The 23,316-nt window shown below is 45.6% G+C and overlaps 3 protein-coding genes across 3 annotated transcripts; 1 reads left to right on the top strand and 2 right to left on the bottom strand.

The window, feature by feature from the left end:
* Nucleotides 1–5,163: 5,163 nt before the first annotated feature.
* On the bottom strand, nucleotides 5,164–9,433 carry LOC123401968. Its single transcript, XM_045095834.1, has 2 exons — nucleotides 8,163–9,433; nucleotides 5,164–5,497 (listed from the first exon to the last, which is right to left on the bottom strand). Exon 1 carries the CDS (start codon nucleotides 9,353–9,355, stop codon nucleotides 8,186–8,188), a length of 1,170 nt encoding a protein of 389 aa, XP_044951769.1. The 5' UTR covers nucleotides 9,356–9,433; the 3' UTR covers nucleotides 5,164–5,497; nucleotides 8,163–8,185.
* A 2,216-nt stretch (nucleotides 9,434–11,649) lies between these two features.
* Nucleotides 11,650–13,160, top strand: LOC123401695. The gene has a single exon (XM_045095546.1). The coding sequence runs from the start codon at nucleotides 11,751–11,753 to the stop codon at nucleotides 12,912–12,914; it is 1,164 nt and encodes a 387-aa protein (XP_044951481.1). The 5' UTR covers nucleotides 11,650–11,750; the 3' UTR covers nucleotides 12,915–13,160.
* A 7,523-nt stretch (nucleotides 13,161–20,683) lies between these two features.
* LOC123403648 (transcription termination factor MTERF8, chloroplastic-like) lies at nucleotides 20,684–22,170 on the bottom strand. The gene has a single exon (XM_045097564.1). The coding sequence runs from the start codon at nucleotides 22,088–22,090 to the stop codon at nucleotides 20,918–20,920; it is 1,173 nt and encodes a 390-aa protein (XP_044953499.1). The 5' UTR covers nucleotides 22,091–22,170; the 3' UTR covers nucleotides 20,684–20,917.
* Nucleotides 22,171–23,316: the final 1,146 nt, after the last annotated feature.

Genomic DNA, 23,316 nt, shown 5'->3' with positions numbered 1-23,316 from the left:
GAGCCCAGGGAATTGATCCTAAAGGCAGGTCCTTCTTTAAAAGAATTAGCGAATTCGTCAGCACAAGGTTTATGAGATGCGGTACAGAGAACGACGTTGTCACTGGAGCGTACAACATTCCGGAACCGAGGTCAGCTAGACCGAGTGCGGCGTCGTCGTCGTCCATGCGGTGGGGAGAGGGTCCTAATACTACGCCGACACTTCCACGACATGACTCGTCTCTACTAATACATGGGCAGACATCACAGGTAAATGCTCCAGATTTAGGTTCGACGCCCGACATGATAAATGATTTTTTCGGGCAGGACGTTATTGGTCCATCTTATATCAATTCTGAGTCACAGTCATTCACCTACAATTTAGAATCATCATCTCAATATGGATTTCAGACTCCACCACCTATGCATGAGTCGCAGACACAGGAACACGAGGGACAATACGGCCGTGGTCTTCGTGAACACAGACCCCCTGAACGATTGTCACCCTCCGGTCGTCAGGCAAGGTCAGCTGGTCGTCGTCGCATAGGGTGATTCGTCTATCTATGTGTGCGAACTATTGTATCTCTTTATGTCAGTTTCAAACTTTCAGATGTACGTACAAGACATCTATGTAGTTTGATGAAATAAAAGTTCTCGATATATTTCGACGCAGTTTTTCAATTTAAAGTTGCTTCCATAAAATAAGATACATAAAATAAGATTCATAAAATAACATACATAGAATAAGATACATAAAATAAGGTTCATAAAAAAAACTACATAAAGTCGCCGTCATCCTTCGACGATGCAGAGCTCTCGCCCTTTGACGAAGCGCTACTCTTGGCCTTCGTCGATGATGCGCTCTTGGCCTTGGTACTCGGCATGAAGATATCATCTTCGTCCTCACTATCGTCAATCCATAAAAAGGGATGTTTTACTCCACCTCCATCGCGTATGTGTTGGCCTTTCTTCTTCCATCTTTCATTCAACCGCAGATGTTCTTTCCGAATCTCCTCATATGTCCTTGCAGGCCACCCCTTCCTAGCTAATGCGTGGGCAACCTCATTCAGTAGCGTGTCACTACTGATGAGTTCGTCCCATGAAACTATTCTATTATCTATCTTGAAATTTCTAGCTAAGCGCAGAAGACACTCGGACATACCACTGTGGAAACTACGATCGAAAGGATAATGAGACATTTTCAGGACACTCCTTACCCACCTTGGTCTGGAGGGGTTTTATAGGTGCAGCAAAGCGAGACGAATAACTAATGGCGGGAAAACGAGGAGGGAAAGCGAGGGCGGGAAAGCGAGGCGGGAACAAAATGGCGGCAAAGCTATACGCGGGAAAAAAATGGCGGGAAAGCGAGGCGGGAAATAAATGGCGGGATAAAATGAACATACACAGCTGAAATTAAGATACCCATTGCGGAAATGAAGATACAACTTGCCGAAATTAAGATAGACATTGCTGAAAATAAGATACAATTTGCCGAAATTAAGATACAACTTGCAGAAATTAAGATACAACTAACACAAAATAACATACATAAATCTACTGAGTCCAACGTGGATATTTTCCTTTTCCATCACCAGCTTCTTCTGAGCCCTTTCTCTCTTTCTCTCCCTCTCAGCTTCATGGGCCTGTTCTCGCTGTCTGTAAACCTCCTCCAGCCGAAGTTTCTCTTCTTGATTTTTCCTTTTCATCTCATCAATAAAAGCCCTCTGCTCCACACAGTAATCTTCTCACTCTTTCTTCTGCTCTGCTTTCTCCTCTGCTTCAGCCTTCTCGCGACGCTCTTCGAAGTCCAAGCTAGCCCATGCACGGCGACCTCTTTCACGAATCTCGGTCACCGCCCAGTCCGGCATTTCCTTGTCAATCCAGCGATAGTACATGCAGAGAGGAGGAGGAGACTAAAGGATGGATCAGATTCAAGTAAACAATAATATCAAGTAAACAATAATCTGGATGACTTGAGCATACCGGAGGCCTGGCGTACGCAGAAATAGATTCGGGTGGATCAGATTCATAATTGGCGCACATGGAAAACTTCATGCCCAACCAATCTGAAAAATCTGTCACCTCCTTCACCTTGCAGACATCTCTGCACCAACATCGAACTGCTTCCACCCCCCGAGGCAAGCTTGCACTCTGCATTTTCCTAGGCCTAATGCTCTGATCCGAACAAGGCAAACTCATACTGACTATGGAGGTGCAGGTGCTTTGAAGTCTGGCTGATGGTGAAGAGAGTTTCACTCCCTGCCTCCTTTTATAGGCTCTGCCGGATGTCTACGCGGGAAAAAAACGGCGCGAAAACCAGAAACTTCAGCGGGAAACTTAGGTGGGAAATTAACGCAGGAAACTTAGGCGGGAAAAAATTGCACTGCTCGTCCGTCGTTATCGCGTGCATGTGGCGGAAACAAATACAGCAGGCAGCCTTAGTTAGTGCAATCAGCTTTTAGGCCCTGATTGGAATGTCGTTCTATTTTTACATGTGCAATATTTTACAAAGGTGTCTATTATTTTTACAAATGTACTCCATCCGTTCATAAATATAAGTCTTTTTAGATATTTTACTAGATGACTACATACAAAGCAAAATGATAGAATCTACATTCTAAAATGAGTCCATATACATCCATATGTAGTCTTCTAGTAGAAACTCTTAAAAGACTTATATTTAGGAAGGGAGGGAGTATTTGGTAAATAAAATACTCATTTTGCTCTAGTAGAAACTATTAAAAGACTTAAATACTCTTAAAAGACTTATATTTAGATATTGTACTATAAACTATATACGGATTGACATATACATACTTTAGAGTATAGATTCACTCATTTTGCTCCGTGAAAGGTCTTATATTTTGGAACGGAGGGACTACATCCAAAGCAGGGCCTAATACTGCATGCTTGTGGCGGGAATGCGCTGACTCCGAGGCCCATTCACGCAGGAACCGGGATTCTCGGCCGGCCGCCTGGGGCCGAGGCGGCAGGGCCCACCTCTCTGTCGCCGTAACGTTGCAGCGGGGCGGGAACGGGATCTGGCGTCGGCCGCCTGGCCTCGTGGCGGCAGCCCTGCCGGCCGCCTGCGCCCGTGGCGGCAGGCCCCAGCCGCCTCAGCCGGTGGCGGCAGGTGGCACGTGTCGCCAGGGAGGGGTGGGGTCTTTTTCGTCGATTTCAGCCATAGGTGGTCCTTTTGGACAAATGCACCCGGCAAGTGGTCCTTTTGGATAAAAATTTGTGTGGGCTCTACTGGACCGAGGTTTCCTACGATGCTTGATTTTGGTCTCTCGTGGGCCTTTTTGCTTCCTGAGTTTGTTTTTGTGCAGAAAGCTGGTAGGTTTTTTTAGACTTTTTTTTGAAAGGTTTTAGACTGGTTATTAAATGCACGTGTGTTGCTACGGACGACAATGCAAGTACATAAATCATGATGATTAGGGCATCTCCAACAGTTTGTTGGTTAGCTTGTTGGTAAAATATGCCATGTCATCAGCCAACACCTTAACATACAACTACTCCAATGAATTGTATCTAGTTTGCCCAATAAGATGTGAGGTAATAAATAAGGTGCTCTCTCATTCTACATTGGAGCTTGTGCAAGGGTGTTGGTTAATTTACATACAACCTTGTTCTCTTTCCTCATTTATTGCAATGACACATCATCAAAAATCCTATGTGTCAAAATTACCAACAACTATCTTACAGCCATTGAAGATGCCCTTAAGTTACATAGTTGATACCATGATTGCATCTAAAGACACGGGGAACCTTGACCGCTGTTGGGGGGCCCTACCACCACCCTTGCTTCGTCGTTGCCGGCAGGGCAGGTCAGGGAACCGCGCCATGCCCGGGGATGGCGGCGGCAGGGCGGTTTTTCGTCTCCCTGGTACCGGAGGCCCCTTTCCCGTCACCCCAGATCCGAGCTGGCGCACAGCAGACTTCTCTTCCTCCAACAGTTGGCCTCTCCCCTACCAGTTTGGCGCGGTGGCACGGTCATGCCCTTGGGTGCTCCTCCCCGCCCACCCTTGCATCCCCCGTCGAGGCAGCCTTTCTTCGCGTTGTTGTTCATGGGGGCATGCACTAGGCCTTTGGGTGGAGGTGTCCAGGTTGGCCGGGCTTTGCCCTGCCCCGTGCAGGCCACTCTCTATCTCCGACGGCGTCTCCTCTGAGTTGTGGTGCCGACATTTGTGGGTGTGAAGTCACAGTTGTCTTTCTTGGCAGCGGTTGAAGCTTCATGGTGGATCCTTGTTGACTCTGCCCTGATGCCGGTAGCCATGGTCCTACGTTCTCTGGTGTCCATCGCATGTCGGCGTCCTCTGCCGACGCGGTTTCAACTCCTACGCTCAGGTTGATGCGCCCCTTTCTGCATTTTCCGCTCGCCGGTGTTCTCGTGACTCGGAGTTGCGCTCCCCTTCTGGTCCCTGACTTGCCAGCTGCGCCGGTCATCACCCCCACCCATCTATGCCGACTTTCTACCCTGTTGCTTCCCTGCCCCCTACACGCCATGTCGGCTCCAAAGCTCGTGTTTTTTCGATGATAGGTGCAACCCCACTTCCCCCCTTTTGAGGTGGCGATCGACCGGCGGGCGGACTTCCTCATCTTTGGATCCTTATTTGGTGGCTATGAGATTGCACGGACACAGGCCTGGTAAAATCCATGCTTAGCTTGCCGCGACACTCGTAGGTGTTGTTTCCTTTTTGGAGGCGCTGCCATGGGCTCTCATCGTGCTCCTTTTCAAGCTTCATGGCAAACCCTAGGTCCGGTTCTTCGAATCAAACGGCAGCAAGGTCACAACCTTATTTCCCTTCTCAGAGGCGCTATTTTGCTCGCTTACGACGTCCCAGTGTCAGCTCTAAAGATGTTCGACGTTGTGCTCATTTGGTCTACCTCTCTGGTTCTAGGCTTTGTGGGTTTTTAGAGATTACACTAAAAACTACGTACAGATATATATAGACATACTTTAAAGTGTAGATTCACTCATTTTGCTTCGTTTGTATTTCATAATGGAACCTCAAAAAAGACTTATGGACACAACACGGTTTTTGCATCTTGCAAGTGCACGTATTTACTAGTCCAGAAAATCATTTCCATGTTATTTATTGTAATAACTAGCAGGGTGGCCGAATACACAACATGGTAAAACTTTAGAGATGAGAACAACAATGCATGTGGCAGAGATGGTATATATCCAAACGGCAGCAATTTCACTCGCTTATAGTTCTACCATTTTCCTGCATTGATCAGCACAATTCTAATTACCCATCACAAGTTGAGAGCAAAACACCGTTGGCAATGCTAAAAACTTTGCCACCACCGTGGTTAATCAGAAATTTAAAGGGGACGGAGAAGATTACAGTTGTAGAACACATGGTTAATCGGACATAACTGGTGCAGAGCTCCCAGCTCAAGTAATAATCCAAGATGAAGATGGCAACCAGCGCCAGCAGCTTATGAGCAGTTCGCAACCTCGGTTTCAGTTTGAAGTTGGCCACTCAAAGATGTAAACAACAGCAGGTATCCTGAAAATTATTCCGGGGTTAGGAACTAAAAAGGATCAACAGCCGCCATTGTCCAAACAATTTCAGGATAATGAATCTTAAACATTACATGTAAACAGTACGGACATCGGCGTCCTGAAAATTTCAGCCAGTTGGAATTGAACATCAGAAACCATGCAAATAGGATGGAATCTAAACAGGAATCAAGTCACAGAACCAACAAAATTATCGCCATTAATAACTTATTGGGAATGTGTCGTAGTTTTTGTGTAAAAGTTGGACCAAATTAAGAAATATGGATGGTATGCAAGGGATCACCGAACCTCGCTGCCATTTGAGTAAGCCGGGGCCTAGCTTTAAATATCGACACCACCGGTTAAAATTCAAATGAAAAGTAAGATCGTGGGACTCACTAACTCATGTGTGTTTAAGTTAAGCCACTCCCCAATTTTGTGCCCAAGGCTATCTATCTCCAGGTCTACTACATCTAAGTAAGATCGTGCAAATAGTTTAAAAAAAAGTAAGATCGTGCAAATAGAAAAACTATGATCTTCAAATCTGCTGTGAACATTACCTACACAGTGACTTCACTGTGGCAGGAATTAAAACAGTATTTTCATTTCTATAAGTACGTACTCCAGATTTAACATGTATGGAAACAACAGAAAGCACCACGGGCAAAAAAAGCAACACCATGGAAATCTGTTACAAGATCACAAACAGCGGTAATCTGACAACCAAAGCAGACTAACAAATAATCCATAAACACGACGGCAAGCAGAAAACATCACCACATAAAAGAGAGGCAAAAACCAGGACACTAATTTTTTCACATTGTTCCAGTAGTTTACAAACCATTGGATCGAATTCCCTGCGGTTCTGCAGCTATGAACAGCTAACTGTAAGGCGTGAATTCAACTAATGACATGAAGCAATGGTAGGAAGAGAAGTAAGCGCAGATTTCAGCAACAAAATCAGCCAATGACCGGAAGAAGCATATCTAAATCACATTAAATTAGATGGATTTCTTACTAACAAAAGGATATCTACCAGATAAATTGAGTAATTCTCAAAAAGAAAAAAAAGAAAAGAGCAGAGTTTATGCCATATGCTCTCATATGGAAGGAGTTTGATCTCACTGAGCACCATCTTGACACGATTTTGCGAATTAGCTGAATTTTGTGGCCTTGCAATTCTGAAATCTACAGTTTCACATTGGCTGGTTTTGCTGCCAAAACATATGTATGTGGTTTTGTGAATGGATATGATTTCACATATGCAGACACTGAATAGTAGACAGATAAGAACAAAGAACTTTTTCCTTGGCCAAGCTGTAGCTTGCAGTGGCCAATTCTCATGTTCTTTTGTTCGGAACCTTCCCTCAACAAATATAAATCCATCCTTCATTGGATTTGCTTGTTATTTATGGGACCTCCATTGGTTAAGTTCCAATGACTACTGACAGATGTATATGACAAGGCCAATTCATTTGTAGATCCTGCTTTAGGCCTCGTTTGGTTAAGGGGGATTGGGGAGGTTTTGAGAGGGAGGGATTTCAGGGGATTGGGTGAATCCCTTTGTTCCACCCAATCCTCTCAAATCCCCGGGGCTTTGCTTCCACTAGTCCCTCGAGGAGGGTTTTGAAACACATGGATAGGAAGGGATTGAAGGGGAACGGAGGGGATTGGGCTAATCAAACCCCTCCTACCAAATGGGCGCCCGAGGATCTGTGGGGTTTCTGGCCCTCCCGGGGATTTTCCTCTCAAACCCTTCCCAATCCCCCTTAACCAAACGAGGCCTTAGTGTCCCAGATAGGTTATCTTTTCCAACTTGAACGTTCAGAGCTAGAGTAAGGTCAACTATGTCATTTAGAAACAGAGACAATAGATCCTTAGGAAAAATGGTAAAGAAATCAAAAGAAGAAAAAAGACACGCATTAGAAATTTATTTCTAAGTAACATAAGAGTATGATGGAACCTAAAACATAATGAAATGAAAATAGAACATGCATGATAAATAACTTTTGGCATGAAAGCAGAGCACTGATACATTTGGGTGGAAAACGGCACAGCATTATTCTTTGTTTTTGTGGTTATAATGATCTTCCACAGAAGTCATAAACGCAAACATATACCTGGACTTATCATTTTTAGCGATTTTCTCTAAGGAATCAAGAATAGAATTATCAGTTCCATAGGAGTTAGCATTCAACAATCAACATCTAGTTTGGCGAAGAACACTAAAACAGGAACTACCAGCTTACTACACAGAGTGGAAACTTTGTTGCCCCGTATGCAGTAACCAATAATTTCCTTAGCCCGCTTTTGGTTCAAGCAAATCTGAAACTAGTTGGCATTTCCCCTCTGCAAGCAGCCGCATAAATTTTGCCATGAAAGCAGATCATACTGATACATTTAGGTGGACAATGACACAGCAATATTCTTTTGTTTTCTGGTTTTCATGATCTTCCATAGAATTCAGAAGCACAAATTACCCATGGACTTCTCATTTTCAGTGATCTTCTCTAAGGAATGACAACATCAACATATCAGCATTCAGGAATAAAATTATGAGTTTCATAGGAGTTAGCATTCAGCAATGACCAAACCAGCGGCAAGTAACATGCATACTACAGGAAAATAACCAGCATCTAGTTTGGCATAGAACAACAAAACGAACTACCAACCTGGCCCTTAGCCCTTTTCTGGTTCAAGTAAATCTGAAATTACTTGGCATTTCCCCTCTGCAAGCTGCCGCATAGTCTTCAGCAAGGTTTGGAGCAGCTTCCTGGTGAGGGCATATGCACTTCTTCATGAAATACTTCTCGGACCTCGTGACTGCAGTATAGAAGTTCCAGTCGTGATCGAGCAATCCATTTTCCTTGAGGAACTTCAGAGCATAGTACCGGGGCTTGAGCCGGCCCTCCAGGCTATAATAGAGCATTACCGGGCGATGAGCAATGTACCCCGGTTCCAAGCCCACCTCAGAGACCAGGAACTCGAACCTGTGCCACAGGGTGTCCTTTGACCTCTTGAGCAGCATTGGAGCCATAGACAAAGCAGCGACCACCTCGGCATCCGACCAACTGAACGCCTTCTTCAGGTGGTCCACTTTGGCGGCGATCTTCTCCTCGCTGAGGAATGCGACGGCCTGCAGCGCGACCCTGAACATGCCGGAGCCACGGCGCACGCCCAGACGTTCAGCGCACGCCACCATTGCCCGGACGCGTTCCGGCTTGTAGCCGAGCAACCTCGGCTCGCAGACACACAGCTTGGCGATATCGCAATCAGCTAGCCCGCACTCCCGCAGGAAGACGACATTGGGATTGATCACCTTGTCCAGGTCCGACGAGAGAAGGTAGGATGAGCGCCGGAGCGCGCGGAGGATGCTGTCCAGGGAGCCGAAGAGGGGCAGGTAGTAGTGCATCTTGGAGACGACGGATGTGTAGCGGAAGCGGCTGCCGGCGAGCGAGACGAAGCGGGCGATGTCGGGACGCGACAGGCCGAGGCCGGTGAGCCCGGCGACGACGGGGGCCAGGGTTTTATCCACTTTGGCGCAGAGGAAAAGCGGGTCTTTGGCGACGACGGCGGCGGCATCGGCGCCGGAGAGGCCGAGGCCGGAGAGGAAGGCGAGGACGGCGTCGGGCTTGGCGGGGGACTTGAGGTGGGAGAGCTTCTTGGAGGCCTTGAGGGCTTGGGGGCGGGTGAGGCCGCAGGTGTCGACGAGGTACTCCTCCACGGCGAAGCTGCTGGGGTTTGGGGAAACGGGGGCGGCGGCTGCCGCTGCGGAGAGGAGCCGGTGGAGAGGTGAGATGGCCGGGGCAGAGGTGGAGGAGGAAGAGAGGAGATGGGAAACGATGCGCTCTCGGAGGCGGAGCATCGCGCAGGCGGCGGGCGGCGGCGGCGGCGGTGGCGGTGTCGGGAAGGGGAAGAAGGAAAGAAATGGGGGCCGGTGAGAATGGGCTGCCAATTTTCGGTTCTTGTCGTTGGGTTCAGCAATCAGCACTGGGCTCTAATTGGACCCAATTTTTCATACCATGGGCTTACCTCTTCGATTTTTCCTTTTAAAATCGCTCTTGTACGTGTAGTTTTTTTTTACCTTCGTTGGAGGTGGCATATTTGCAAACAAGCATCCATGGAGTGGAGCCATGGCGAGCACCACCATGGCAACTGAGAAATCGGGAGGTGTTGACGGCGATGCAATTCGGCGCTCGTCGACGACCGTCGGTGCTGCAACGCAACAATGCGTCCAGGGCCGCCGGGCTCCGGCGCAACAACTCAACCATGTCCGTCCTGTTGCGATGCAACCTCGTCGGCGCTATTGGTGCTGCAAGTCACCGACGACGAAGCACCAATGGAGCGCTCATCAGACGAGTTGTTGCATTCGTCAAGCGACAGAGGAGAGGCACCATCTCAGCGAATGAGGGGATGTCAGGCGGCCATCGCCTGATTCATCCTCACAACGTCGGGGTTGTAGTAGAGCGCCAAGCGAGGTTGTTGAAGCTCCACCATTGCTGCATTGACGTGCCAACGGAGCTGCATCGCAGCTTCCGACGTCATCAGAGCTGCAATGTAGCATGTCCGGGGCCATTAGAACTCCACCACTGTTTGCAACGGAGCTTCGCCAAAGTTGCAATGGAGCACGACCGGGGATGCAATGGAACTTCGACGGGGCGTCGACGGTGTTGCGCGCGTCCGAGCTTTTTTCGCATCGTGGTGCTGCCATGGAGCTTTAGTGAAGCTTCCTCGGTTTGTGTCGTCGGCATTGCAAAGTTTTTTTTCATCGACGTGCTGCTTCGTTGGAGCTCTCAAGTGGCTGGGGTGCTCGCGCCACGGTGGGTGCATCCTTGCTTCGTTGCACCATCAATGCGCTCGCTGTAGAGGATGCGCGGTGTGGATTGGCGACGAGCTGCTGCATGTGATATTGAACCAATCTAACAGTTATGCATTGGTCAATCTGACGGCCAGCAAGGTGGCTGAAGAATTTTTTTTATCACCCGATTGATTCGTAGCACTGGCGGAAATTTAGATCCAGTCGCCTCCGACTGCCATCTTCCCCAGGGCCGGGCCGGGCCGGCGAAATTCGAGGTCCGGTGCGAAACTTTAAAAGGGTCCCTACCTCACTAAAAAAATATATAACTATAATTTAATGTAGAGATCATAATATCTTACGGAGTAATGAAAAAAATATCCAGAATCATACTTGTTCTTGGTTGTAAGTCTTCACTTAAATAACATCATTCTTTTAGTGTTCCTTGAAATAAAATCTTCAATAATATCCTCATAATCAATCTTCTCCAATACTTCACTCTCAAGTGCTATTATGGTCAAATCAGTAAGTCTTTGTTGTGTCATGATAGTACGCATATAAGATTTCAATAGCTCCAATTTTTAAAAGCTTCGTTTGGCTGATGCAACAATCACTGGAATGGTCAAAAGAACTCTATATGCAATACTTGCATTGGGAAAACAATCGTGCCGCTTCAAGAACTTTAAAATTTCAACGGGGCCAATATTTTCTTTTGGGATGAAATTTTGAAGAAACATCAGCTCCACATACAGTTCATTGGCTTCAATGTTGGATTTGCTTAGAATCCAGAGGATCCCGATTTCTTGGATCAAATATATCAATATGAAAAGAATCACCAACATTTGCGGTAGGTGTAGTATTCAAGTTGCCATCAACATTAATATCCTCAATATTATCACGGTTTTCTTCACATTCGACATTATTTTCTGTCTCATGATCATTTTCGACATTATTATCACGTGCGGGCTCATGATCAAGTGATTGGTTATCGGAGGACACTCATGGCTTTTTTTACAACAAACTTGTCCATATTTCCATACTGAGACCGAGTTAATTCCTTGTCTTTTTGTCTCTTCAAACGCTTTTGATAACCAAATTCATGTTTTCTAAGCAATGCTAGACGCCCAATTGATGAAAATAAGTTCCATCCAAACATGAGCAGTGGTTTTGAATATCTCAACGTGAGAAGTAAAAATAGTTTGTGATTTGAACATACAGTTGAAAAAATTGAAAAATAAAAACAAAGAGATCAAATTTGAAAAAACTACCAGACACATTAGGGCTCATCACCAAGTTTGTTCTAAACTCATAAAATCAGATAGAGTCCATAAAAGACCATAATTTGCATCGTAATAAACGAGCCCAGTAGAGTAGAGTCCACACACCGCAGCACAGAACACAGATCCCAGGCGAGTACTTGCAAATCCCGTCGGAAATATCTTGCTCGCCGCCGGCCGCCGCTGCCATGCTCCGTCTCCGGCGGCGCATCGTGTCCCATATCCTCTCCTCCTCCTCCACCTCCACCTCCGCCATCTCCCCTCTCCACCGGCTCCTCTCCGCATCCACAGCCCCCGTTTCCCCAAATCCCAGTAGCTTCGCCGTGGAGGAGTACCTCGTCGACGTCTGCGGCCTCACCCGGCCCCAGGCGCTCAAGGCCTCCAAGAAGCTCTCCCACCTCAAGTCCCCCGCCAACCCCGACGCCGTACTCGCCTTCCTCTCCGGCCTCGGCCTCTCCAGCGACGACGCCGCCGCCGTCGTCGCCAAAGACCCGCTCTTCCTCTGCGCCGGCGTGGAGAGAACCCTGGTCCCCGTCGTCGACGGGCTCACGGGCCTCGGTCTGTCTAGTACTGACATCGCCCGCCTCGTCTCGTTCGCCGGCAACAGGTTCCGTTACAGATCCGTCGTCTCCAGGATGCACTACTACCTGCCCCTCTTCGGCTCCCTGGACAATTTCCTCCGCGCGCTCCGGTGCTCATCCTACATCCTCTCGCCGGACCTGGACAAGGTGATCAAACCCAATGTGGTGTTCCTGCGGGAGTGCGGGCTAGCTGATTGCGATATCGCCAAGCTGTGCTACCGTGCCCGGAATATCCTGACCGCCAACCCGGAGAACGTCCGGGCGATGGCGGCATGTGCCGAAAGATTAGGGATTCCCAGGGGCTCTGGTATGTTCAGGGAAGCGCTGCACGCTGTCACATTTGTCAGCGAGGAGAGGATTGCTGACCAAGTGGATTATTTGAAGAAGACGATCAAATGGTCTGATACTGAGGTGGCCATTGCTCTGTCTAGGGCTCCAATGTTGCTGAAGAAGTCTAAAGACATGCTTAGGCACAGGTCCGACTTCTTGATCTCTGAGGTGGGCTTGGAACCCTGGTACATTGCTCATCGGCCGGTGATCCTCTATTATAGCCTGGAGGGCCGGCTCAGACCTCGATACTATGTTTTGAAGTTTCTCAAGGAAGCTGGATTGGTCGATTGCAACATGAGCTTCTATACTGTGGTCACGAGGACCGACAAGTATTTCGTGGACAAGTTCATATGCCCTCACAAGGAAGCTGCGCCACACCTTGCTCAAGACTATGCAGCCGCTTGCAAAGGGGAGGTGCCAAGTAATTTTAGATTTACTTGAACCAAAAGTGAGCCAAGGAAATTTGTTATTATGTAGTATCACGCAACAAAGTTTTCACTCTGCATTAGTAAGCTGGTAGTTCCTGTTCTGGTGTTCTTTGCCAAACTAGATTTTTAGTTATTTTCTGTAGTATGCGTGTTACATGCCGGTTTGGTCATTGCTAAATGCTAACTCGTATTCTATTCCTGGACCCTGATATGTTGATGTTGTCATTCCTTAGAGAAAATCTTTGTGTCTTCCTGATAATTTTATTCCTGAACCCTAAAGTCTAATTATATTTTCCTAAATCATGGTTGAGCGAAATATGTGTTGCCAGTTACATTCTGTCATGTGTTCAGATTTTAAAAATGATCTGGGAAGTGGACTTTGCCGGCATTCCTCCTTCAGATACGTGGACATGAGCCAATGCAGCCTGCCAAGATGGTGCTCAGTGAGATCAAACTCCTTACACATAAGAGCATGTGGCATAAACTCTGCTTGCTCTTTTTTTTTTTCTTTTTTTTTTTTAGAATTACTCCTCAATTTATCTGGTACATATCCTTTTCTTAGTAAGAAATCCATCTGTTTTAATCTGATTAAGATATGCTTCTTCTGGTCATTGGTTGATTTCATTACTGAAATCTTCACTTGCTTCTCGTTGTATCATTGCTTCATGTCATTAGTTTAATTCATGCCTTACACTTAGTTGTCCATAGCTGCAGAACTGTAGGGAAAATATCATGTGGAAAAATTAGTGTCCTGGTTATATTTTACCTCTCTTTAATGTGGTCCTCGTTTTCTAGTTTACGGATTCTTTGTTAGTGCTCCTTTGCATTGCAATCATGTGCGTTTGTTGTCAGATTGGCGCTGTCTGTGATCTTGTAACACAGTATATACTTATACAATTGAAAATACTGTTTTTATTGCTGCCACAGCAAAATTGCTGTATTGTTAATGGTCGCAGCAGATTTGGAGAGCATAGTTTTTTTTATTTGCAAGATCTTACTTAGCTGACCTGGAGACATTGGGCACGAACTCGCATATCGCCTTAAGTTAAATACACATGATTTAGTAAGTTTCACAATCTTACTTTTCATCCGAATTTTAGTCGGTGGTGTTGATATTCGAAACTAGGGTCCAACTTACTCAAATGGTACTGAGGTTTGGTAGCCTCCTTTCTGAAGAAAAGAAGTTGTTAATGGGACCTTCGCTGGCAATCAATCCCGAAACACAGTCGGGAGCATGCCCAATCCAAGTCAGGTCAGCACCTCCGGTCCTAAACCCATACGCAGCCAGTTCATGAGTTACATTATTACTGTTAAGCTTCATGCACTGGCCAACACAATCAAAAGTACGAACTGATGAAAAGGCTAGTGCAATCCATATATACTGTAACATCCCCTCTCACGTGTGACGGGAAAGACAAGTGACTCAACTGGCTTCTACGTGGACACAAAGGGAGGCTACCAACAATTTTTTAAATTGCAAAAGCCAGGACTTGAACTCAAGACCTTAGCTCTGATACCATGTTAAGCTTCATGCACTAGCCAACGTAATCAAAAGTCCGAACTGATGGAAAGGGCTAGTGCAATCCACATATACTGTAACAATTACATCCACGATGGCAGAAACTAAACTTGAAAGACTCAAAGTTTGCATAACATAGTTGATTGGAGACATGGGAGGGTTTCTCCTCCCGCCCCCGTGGTCGCAGAAATTTAGGGAAACTCTCTAATTCATCTGACTCATTTTTTGTCTCGTAAACCTCTCTTTCCACGTGCCCCGTGTGAAGGTGCCGCACACCACTTTCCCACCCTTATCTCTAGTGAAGCAACCTCCTCCACATATCTCTTTCTTCCCCTGCCATCTCATTGAAGGAGCCATGGCGAGACAACCACTTTAGCTGGCAAATTGAAAAGGGTTGCCGCCGTAGTCGACGCTAGCGTCCACTGCTCCTCTGCTGCATCATCGGAGGTGGCATAGTTGCAAACAAGCATCCATGGAGTGGAGCCATGGCGACCACCACCATGGCAGCTGGGAAATCGGGAGGTGTTGCCGGCGATGCAATATGGCGCTCGTCGACGACCGTCGGTGCAACAACGCAACAATGCGTCCAGGGCCGTCGGGCTCCGATGCAACAACTCAACCATGTTCGTCCTGTTGCGATGCAACCTCGTCGGCGCTACTGGTGCTGCAAGTCGGCGGCGGCGAAGTGGCAATGGAGCGCTCATTAGATGAGTTGTTGCATTCGTCAAGCGACAGAGGAAAGGTACCATCGCAGCGATTGAGGGGACATCAGCTGACCGTTGCCTGATTCATCCTCACAACGTCGGGGTTGTAGTAGAGTGCCAAGCGAGGTTGTTGAAGCTCTGCCATTGCTGCACTGAAGCACCACCGGAGCTGCATTGCAGCTTATGACGTCGTGAGAGCTGCAATGGAGCATGTTTGTGGCCATTAGAGCTCCACCACGGCTGCAATGGAGCTTCACCGAAGCTGCAATGGAGCACGACTGGGGCTGCAATGGAACTTTGACGGGCATCGGCGGTGTTGGGCGTGTCTGAGCCATTTTCGCGCCGTGGTGCTGCCATGGAGCTTTAGTGAAGCTTCCTCGGTTGTGTCGTCAGCATTGCAAAGCTTTTTTTCATCGGCGGTGCTGCGTTGGAGCTCTCTAGTGGCTCAGGTCGGCGGCAGTCATGCCATGGTGGTTGCTTCGTTGCACCATCAAAACGCTCGCTGCCGAGGAGGTGCAGTGTGGATTGGCGGCGAGGTGCTGCATGCGATATTGAACCAATCTAACAGCTATGCATTGGGCAATTTGACGGCCAACAAGGTGGCTTAAGAATTTTTGTTATCACCCGGTTGATTCGTAGCACTGGCTGAAATTTAGATCTTATCGCCTCCGGCTGCCATCTTGGCGCTCAGAGGTGGGGGGCCTCGGATCTTTAAGACCTCTATATTCCTCATCGATGTCTAGTGATCATCATAATTTTGTAAGAATAATTTTTCTCTTGTTTTTTTATGGTATCATGAAATTAGAGAGTTTTCTGTCCTCGCAGATCCGATGAGTTTATGTTGTCGTGTCAAGCTTTTTGTTGTCATTCTGATTCTTTGTGGAGGTGAAATCTTCCATCGACGCCATGGTGAAGATATAGTGATTCAACGGCCTGCACTTCTGGGGATCACCCTCGGCGAAAGTATGTTCATCGATCAAGGTGTCCCGTCATATTGGATGGCCGATTCAATGCACTTTTACAAAACCATTAGTACTAATGTTCATACAGTCAAGCACAGATTCATACCATCTAGAAGGTGTTTACAAGAGATTTCTTTGTAATTCTTAGTCATATCGTTGTAAGAGTTACTTTGTATTTTGTTGGACCTATGTCCAAATCAGTGTATCTGTAATTGTCATGAGTATGAATAAAGGTATAGGTGTTTCTCAAAAAAACTCTTCAAATTTTAATCGTCGACACCGGACTCTCCTCTATTAATGGTCCAAGATCCGGCAACACTCGAGGTGATCACTTGTAGGGATGCGATCATTTGCAGAATCCAGCAAAAAATTAGAGGATGGTCGATTTTATCGAATCACTTTCAGGCGTTACATACGAATCCGTCTGCCATATCTACAGTTATTATAGTAGACAGGTTGTTTTACCAGATCTGCTAGAGATGCTCTTATATCCTTGCAAAAGACCTTCTCCCTCAGCAACTCACTGTTGCTTTTGATTCTAAGTAGTGGAACATATCAATAAATGGCAATCAAGAACGTTATTGTCCCATTTAAGTGAGATACAACTACGAGCAACTATTTTCAATTGTAAATTTACATTTGAAGGTCGTGATTCGAAAAATGAAGCACATATTCTAGTCAAGTTTCCGCATTCATTAGATTAGGACGCCATGCGTGGCTAGGACAACTCCATGATTCGAGAAGTATTCTTTATTTTGTGGCATTTGATCAATAAAACTCGGCTTTATACCCCTACAAATATTAATGAGTTTATCTTCTCAGATAAAAAAAAGGAGTTTCTCTCCCTTCTCTCACGCAGTGATTTTCTCCTTCTTTGTACTTAAGTAACTCTTTTCTTTAAAACACAATGCAGAAAGACGCTCGCAACACACACACACACACACGCATACTCATCCTTATGAACACGCGGAAAGAACCGTAGCTCTATGAGTACTTCAGAGTGACGTCCAACAAGCATCACGGCCACAATTGGATGGTTGAAAGAAGTCGATGCTTTGGTCTCCTCCACTGGAACACTCCAAGACATCAAACACCTCTGCCTCGATTACCATCGTGAATATTATGGAAATTCTAGGCAACCGGAGTCATTACCTGATCCTTAGAAGCGTGTCGAGGTACTTGATCTAGCAAAATGGAAGTTCGATAGAGTTCCCAAATGGATTTGTGAGCTATGTTGCATCTAGTTCCTCGATCTATGTGTCTTACAACTTTCGAGTGATGACGTTCGTTTTCTTGGAGAGCTTCCCTTCATGGTCGATGCCACGTGTTGGATGTCTCCCAAAAAAAAGTCATGGTCAGCACGGGGTTGTTCCTAGTTTTAAAGTATTTAAGTTTCGAGTTTCGAGGCAGGAGCTATGGCAAGTACCAACGCCCGTCGTGAAATTCGGCTACACGGAGTGGAGAGGCGCTACACGAGTGGGTATGGAATGTTTGCCCTGCCTCTAGGACATCCGCACCGCCACACGTGTCTCATCAACAGCAGCACCGAGTCCAGCAAACAAGAAAAGAAAAAAGTTGATCCAACCGCCGACCCTAAAGCCTCAGTAAATGCCTAGCTATCCAACACTCCTTAGGGCATGTACAATGCATAGCCTCAACGTGATGTCTCGTATGTCATGTAGGAGATCAGATGTCAGGAAAAGTAGATTCGGATGAGCAAGCAAGATCCTTTGTAGGAGGCACGTGCTTGAAGAGAAAAAGTATTGTCCGGTATAAAAAGCGGAAAAAGTTAGAATAGAAAGTAAAGGTGCATGTGTATTAGTCTTTATTTTCTATTTTTTGATGAGACCCACTAATAGCAGCTTGCATTGCAGAGAAAAAACAATATATACGCCACACGTTAATTTTTATCATGGAACATATGTATCCATATGTCATCACTATACATGCTTATATTGCCCACAAAGAATTTGGTCCAACATGGACAACATTTTCTCTTTGTTTATTCTTCTCCTTCTTTCTCTCACTCCATCTGCACCAATGACATACATGACCGGATGGATAGGGAAAAGGTGGAGAACATGACTGTGAAAATGAAAATTTGAGAGGTGACAAAATTAGGCGTACACGGCCGTAGATGCTCTGTCACTTTTATGTTTATCAATGGTTTACCAAATTTGCATCGCACTCAGCACTCTGCATTTCAACGTGTTTAACTATGGTGGCAAGTGGCATTGAATTTGCTGAAGCACTGAACGCTTTTGTTGCATTTGCACGTACATGGCAATGCTCTGAGTTTGGAACTCTGTAATGCCCCTGAGGCCATGCTTGGAATGGATGTACTCACTCCATTTCTTTATACAAGGTCGGAATAAAAAATACATTTTACATCTATATAAAGCTCCTTCCAATGTTTCATCTTGTACGGATGCTAAGACTGCCGTGTAAAAAAATATGATGTGGCAAATTAATTAATAGAAGAGATATGAGTGTGGTGACCCCAAAAAGTTACAATACTAAGCGCATAAACCTAGGCAAAATATTTAAATGAAAGAAGCCCACCAATGCATGAATAACCTCAGTTTCAAAATCATTAAATGAAGGATGCTTAACAACAACAAGTTAAGCAGCAATGCATTGGGGCTTTACCGCTTTAGTTACTAAACTTTTAAACGTGCTTAGCACCTCATGTAAGCACCTTTGCATTGGAAGAGGCCTAAGGCCACTAACAGTAATTAAGATACAAGTTAATGATGTCTTTTTTGTACTAGCAACTTGTTTAATGCTTGCATCCATGTAATCATAATGACACTTAGCTGCTTTCTTCTCATTTTCTTCCTTGGGTGCATGCAATATATTAATGATTTCCGTTAAAGAAAAAAACAGCTGGCTTACAAAATAGTCATTAAATTTACCTTGATACCTATAATCTAAGTTTGTGATTTTGTATAAAGGAATGAATGGAGTATTTCGATACATAGGTGTATTAAATACACCTGTAACTTAGTAGCCATTGTGCAAATTCCAGCCGGAAATGAAACGACGGACACATATGTATACTTTTTTTACAAGTGCATTTAAAAGACAAACGGTGATCCAAATATGGCCAGGATATACATCACACCCTAAACAAATTAACACAGAAACAACATCACATTTATCACCAAATAATAAACTGACATCATGCAAATTTATGGAATTTTCTGGTTGCAAGCTTTCAAATCTGCACACTGAAGCTTCTACAATGGGAAAGCATAAAGTTAAAAGTAGCAACAATTTCATTCATTTTCAGGGCTATTTGACCAGAGCACCTGTAAGCCGTGTTGCCAGAGCTGCATGCAAATTTCTTGGCAAAAAACTCCATCGCCATGGTTACACGTCTCATATCAGAACAAAACCATTCACAATACTCAAAAGTCAAAACGCATGGAAATTTCCTGCCCATGAGGTCTGATGGTGACCGCTGCGGCGGAAATTTCGAGTAAGGGATCGGAGCAAAAATATTGGATGGTTACAGCAGAACGCATTGTTAGCCGGACATAACTGGTGCATAACTCCCAACTCAACCAATCCAAAAATTTCAGCTTGTTAGAATTGAGCATGAAAAACCATGTTATGCTCTACTATGAAGGGAGTCTGGAATCTAAATGCTAATGAACCACAGAACCAATAAAATTGTTGCCATCAATAACTTTTTTTTAGAAAGGAGGCTACCGAACCTCACTACCATTTGAGTAAGTTGGACCTTAGTTTCAACTTTCAAATATCAACACCACCGACTAGAATTTGGATGAAAAGTAAGATTGTGAAACTTACTAAATCATGTGTATTTAAGTTAAGGCAATAAGCAAGTTCGTGCCCAATGTTATCTATCTCCAGGTCTACAGCTAGGTAAGATCTTGCAAATAAAAAAACTATGCTCTTCAAATTTGCTGTGACCATTAACAATACAGCAATTTTGCTGTGGCAGCAATAAAAACAGTATTTTAAATTGTATAAGTATATACTCTGTTACAAGATCACAGACAGCGGCAATCTGACAACAAACACACAAGATTATAATGCAAGGGATCACTAACAAAGAATCCGTAAACAAGAAAAACTGGACCACATTAAAGAGAGGTAAAGTATAACCAGGACACTAATTTTTCCACATGATATTTTCGACATGAAGCATGAGTTCAACTAATGACATGAAGCAATGATACAACGAGAAACAAGTGCAGATTTCAGTAATGAAATCAACCAATGACAAGAAGAAGAATATTTTAATCGAATTAAAATAGATGGATTTCTTACTAACAAAAGGTTATCTACCAGACAGATTGAGGAGTACTTCTCAAGAAGTTAAAAGAGCGAGCAGAGTTTTAGGGCACATGCTCTTCTTGCTGGAAGAAGTTTGATCTCACCGAACACCATCTTGGCAGGCTGTGTATCGGAAGGTGGGGTGCCAGCAAATTCCAGTTTCCAGATCACTCTTTAAATCTGAACACATGAGAGAATGGAACTGGCAACACATGTTTCCCTCAACAATGACTTGGGAAAATATAATTAGACTTTATGGTTCAGGGATAAAATTATCAGGAAAGCACAAAGATTTTCTCTAAAGAATGACAGCATCAACATATCAGGGCCCAGGAATAGAATTATCAGTTTCATACGAGTTAGCATTTAGCAATGACCAAACCGGCATGTAACAGGCATACTACAGAAAATAACCGACAATCTAGTTTGGCAAAGAACACCAAACCAGGAACTACCAGCTTACTAATGCAGAGTGAAAACTTTGTTGCGTGATACATACTAACCAATTTCCTTGCCCACTTTTGGTTCAAGTAAATCTGAAATTAGCTGGCACCTCCCCTTTGCAAGCGGCTGCATAGTCTTCAGCGAGGTGTGGTGCAGCTTCCTTGTGAGGGCATATGAACTTCTCCACGAAATCCTTCTCGGCCTTCGTGACCACATTATAGAAGCTCCTGTCTCGATCGTCCAATCCATTTTCCTTGAGAAACTTTAAAACATAGTATCGAGGCCTGAGCCGGCCCTCCAGGCTATAATAGAGTATCACCGGCCGACGAGCAATGTAGGCCGGTTCCAACCCCAGTTCAGACATCAAGAACTCGGACCTGCGGCTAAGCATGTCTTTAGACTTCCTCAGCAACATTGGAGCCTTAGACACAGCAATGGCCACCTCAGTATCAGACCATTTGATTGTCTTCTTCAAAAAATCCACTTTGTCAGCAATCTTCTCCTCGCTGAAGAATGCGACAGCGTGCAGCGCTTCGCTGAACATACCAGAGCCCCTGGGAATCCCTAATCTTTCGGCCCATGCCGCCATCGGCCGGACATGCTCGGGGTTGGTGGTCAGGATCCTGGGCACACGGTAGCACAGCTTGGCAATATCGCAATCAGCTAGCCCGCACTCCCGCAGGAACACGACATTGGGATTGATCACCTTGTCCAGGTCCGACGAGAGAAGGTAGGTTGCGCGCCGGAGCGCGCGGAGGATGTTGTCCAGGGAGCCGAAGAGGGGCAGGTGGTAGTGCATCTTGGAGACGACGGATCTGGAGCGGAAGCGGGCGGGGGTGAGGGAGACGAGGCGGGCGATGTCAGGACTAGACAGACCGAGGCCCGTGAGCCCGTCGACGACGGGGACCAGGGTTCTCTCCACGCCGGTGCAGAGGAAAAGCGGGTCTTTGGCGACGACGGCGGCGGCATCGGCGCCGGAGAGGCCGAGGCCGGAGAGGAAGGCGAGGACGGCGTCGGGCTTGGCGGGGGACTTGAGGTGGGAGAGCTTCTTGGAGGCCTTGAGGGCTTGAGGTCGGGTGAGGCCGCAGGCGTCGACGAGGTACTCCTCCACGGCGAAGCCACCGGGGTTTGGGGAAACGGGGGCGGCGGCTGCCGCTGCCGAGACGAGCCGGTGGAGAGGGGAGATGGCGGAGGTGGAGGTGGAGGTGGAGGAGGAGATGATATGGGCAAAGAAACGCTGCCGGAGACGGAGCATGGCGCAGGCGGCGGCGGCGGCCGGCAGCAAGGAAGATATTTCCGATGGGATTTGCAAGTTTGTTTTTTTTAGACAAGCAAGGACTATAGATCTAAAAAAAAGGAGGACTTTGTTGGGCTAGTTTCCTACGCTGAAATTCAGTCTTTTATGGGCCTTACAGCACGTGAGTTTGTTTGTGTCTCCTCTCTCTTTGTTATTTTTTAAGTTTTTCAAGATCACTGGTTAATGGTTAAGGGTACCTCACTCTCACTTTGTATGTTGGTAACAAGTGGCGTATCAACATGTGGTTGGATGCTTAGGAGAACAGTGGTATTCTCTGCCCATCGGACTTTAAGTCATAAACTTGACATTGATGCTTGCGTATTTCTGGATTTATTTCAGGTCTTTTCATGACGTACGTTCAGTAAAAGGAGATGTTTCCATCGACTGCAAATGCGTCTATGACGGCTTTGTCAATCTCAAGACAATGTGCTAGTTCTGTCTCTTAAAGGTGGTCATAGGAAGATGATGTGTGTGCGTGCATTTAGAGATGAGTGTATGTGCGTATGTATGAGCGTCTGCATTCATACCATGTTAAAAAAAGTGACGTCCTATATGTATGATACTTATGGCAACCCGAGGGTTTTATCTTTTTTTTTTCATTGGTTTTCTCAGAATGTTTTTTATTTCTTCAACTGTGCGTACAAATCACACACCGTTTTCACCACTGTGTTTCTCGTGTTGAGATCTTTAAAACTAATACTCAGTTTCATAATGTAAGACATCTTTAACATTATGATAATATCAAAAAACGTCTGACATTATAGCATGGAGGTAGTACTGTTCATGTTTGGATGAAATTCCTTTTAAGAAGAGACTGAAGAAATTCAAAACTAAAAAAGATAAAGAAAATTAACAAAACATGAAAACAATGAAACCAAGAAACCCTAAAAAAAGTGTGAAAAACACATATGTGCTTTTTACTTTTGGCTGGAGTGCCTCAACGCATGTCCGCTAGGGTCACATTTAAAACTTGAAGAATTTTTGTTTGACACAGTAGCGGGACACCAGGATGTAAATGGCGGGGGAGACCACTTGTTCCGCATATGCCGTCCATTTAAAAGAGGCTAAATGATGTATCTAGACTCCCATTGAAATTAAGTGAAATACATGAACATCCCATGAAATTCCGCATACACCAGTCGCAACCAGCACCAAATCCTTTCTTAAGTTCTGACACCAAAAGT

This window comes from Hordeum vulgare, chromosome 6H, assembly GCF_904849725.1.
Source record: "Hordeum vulgare subsp. vulgare chromosome 6H, MorexV3_pseudomolecules_assembly, whole genome shotgun sequence".
Taxonomy (NCBI): domain Eukaryota; kingdom Viridiplantae; phylum Streptophyta; class Magnoliopsida; order Poales; family Poaceae; genus Hordeum; species Hordeum vulgare.
The sequence above is the reverse complement of the archived record's forward strand: the minus strand, read 5'-3'. Positions and strand labels throughout refer to the sequence as shown.

Excerpts from the sequence above, each read along its gene's own strand:
- LOC123401968 (XM_045095834.1), bottom strand. The coding sequence starts at position 9,355 with ATGCTCCGCCTCCGAGAGCGCATCGTTTCCCATCTCCTCTCTTCCTCC.
- LOC123401695 (XM_045095546.1), top strand. The coding sequence starts at position 11,751 with ATGCTCCGTCTCCGGCGGCGCATCGTGTCCCATATCCTCTCCTCCTCC.
- LOC123403648 (XM_045097564.1), bottom strand. The coding sequence starts at position 22,090 with ATGCTCCGTCTCCGGCAGCGTTTCTTTGCCCATATCATCTCCTCCTCC.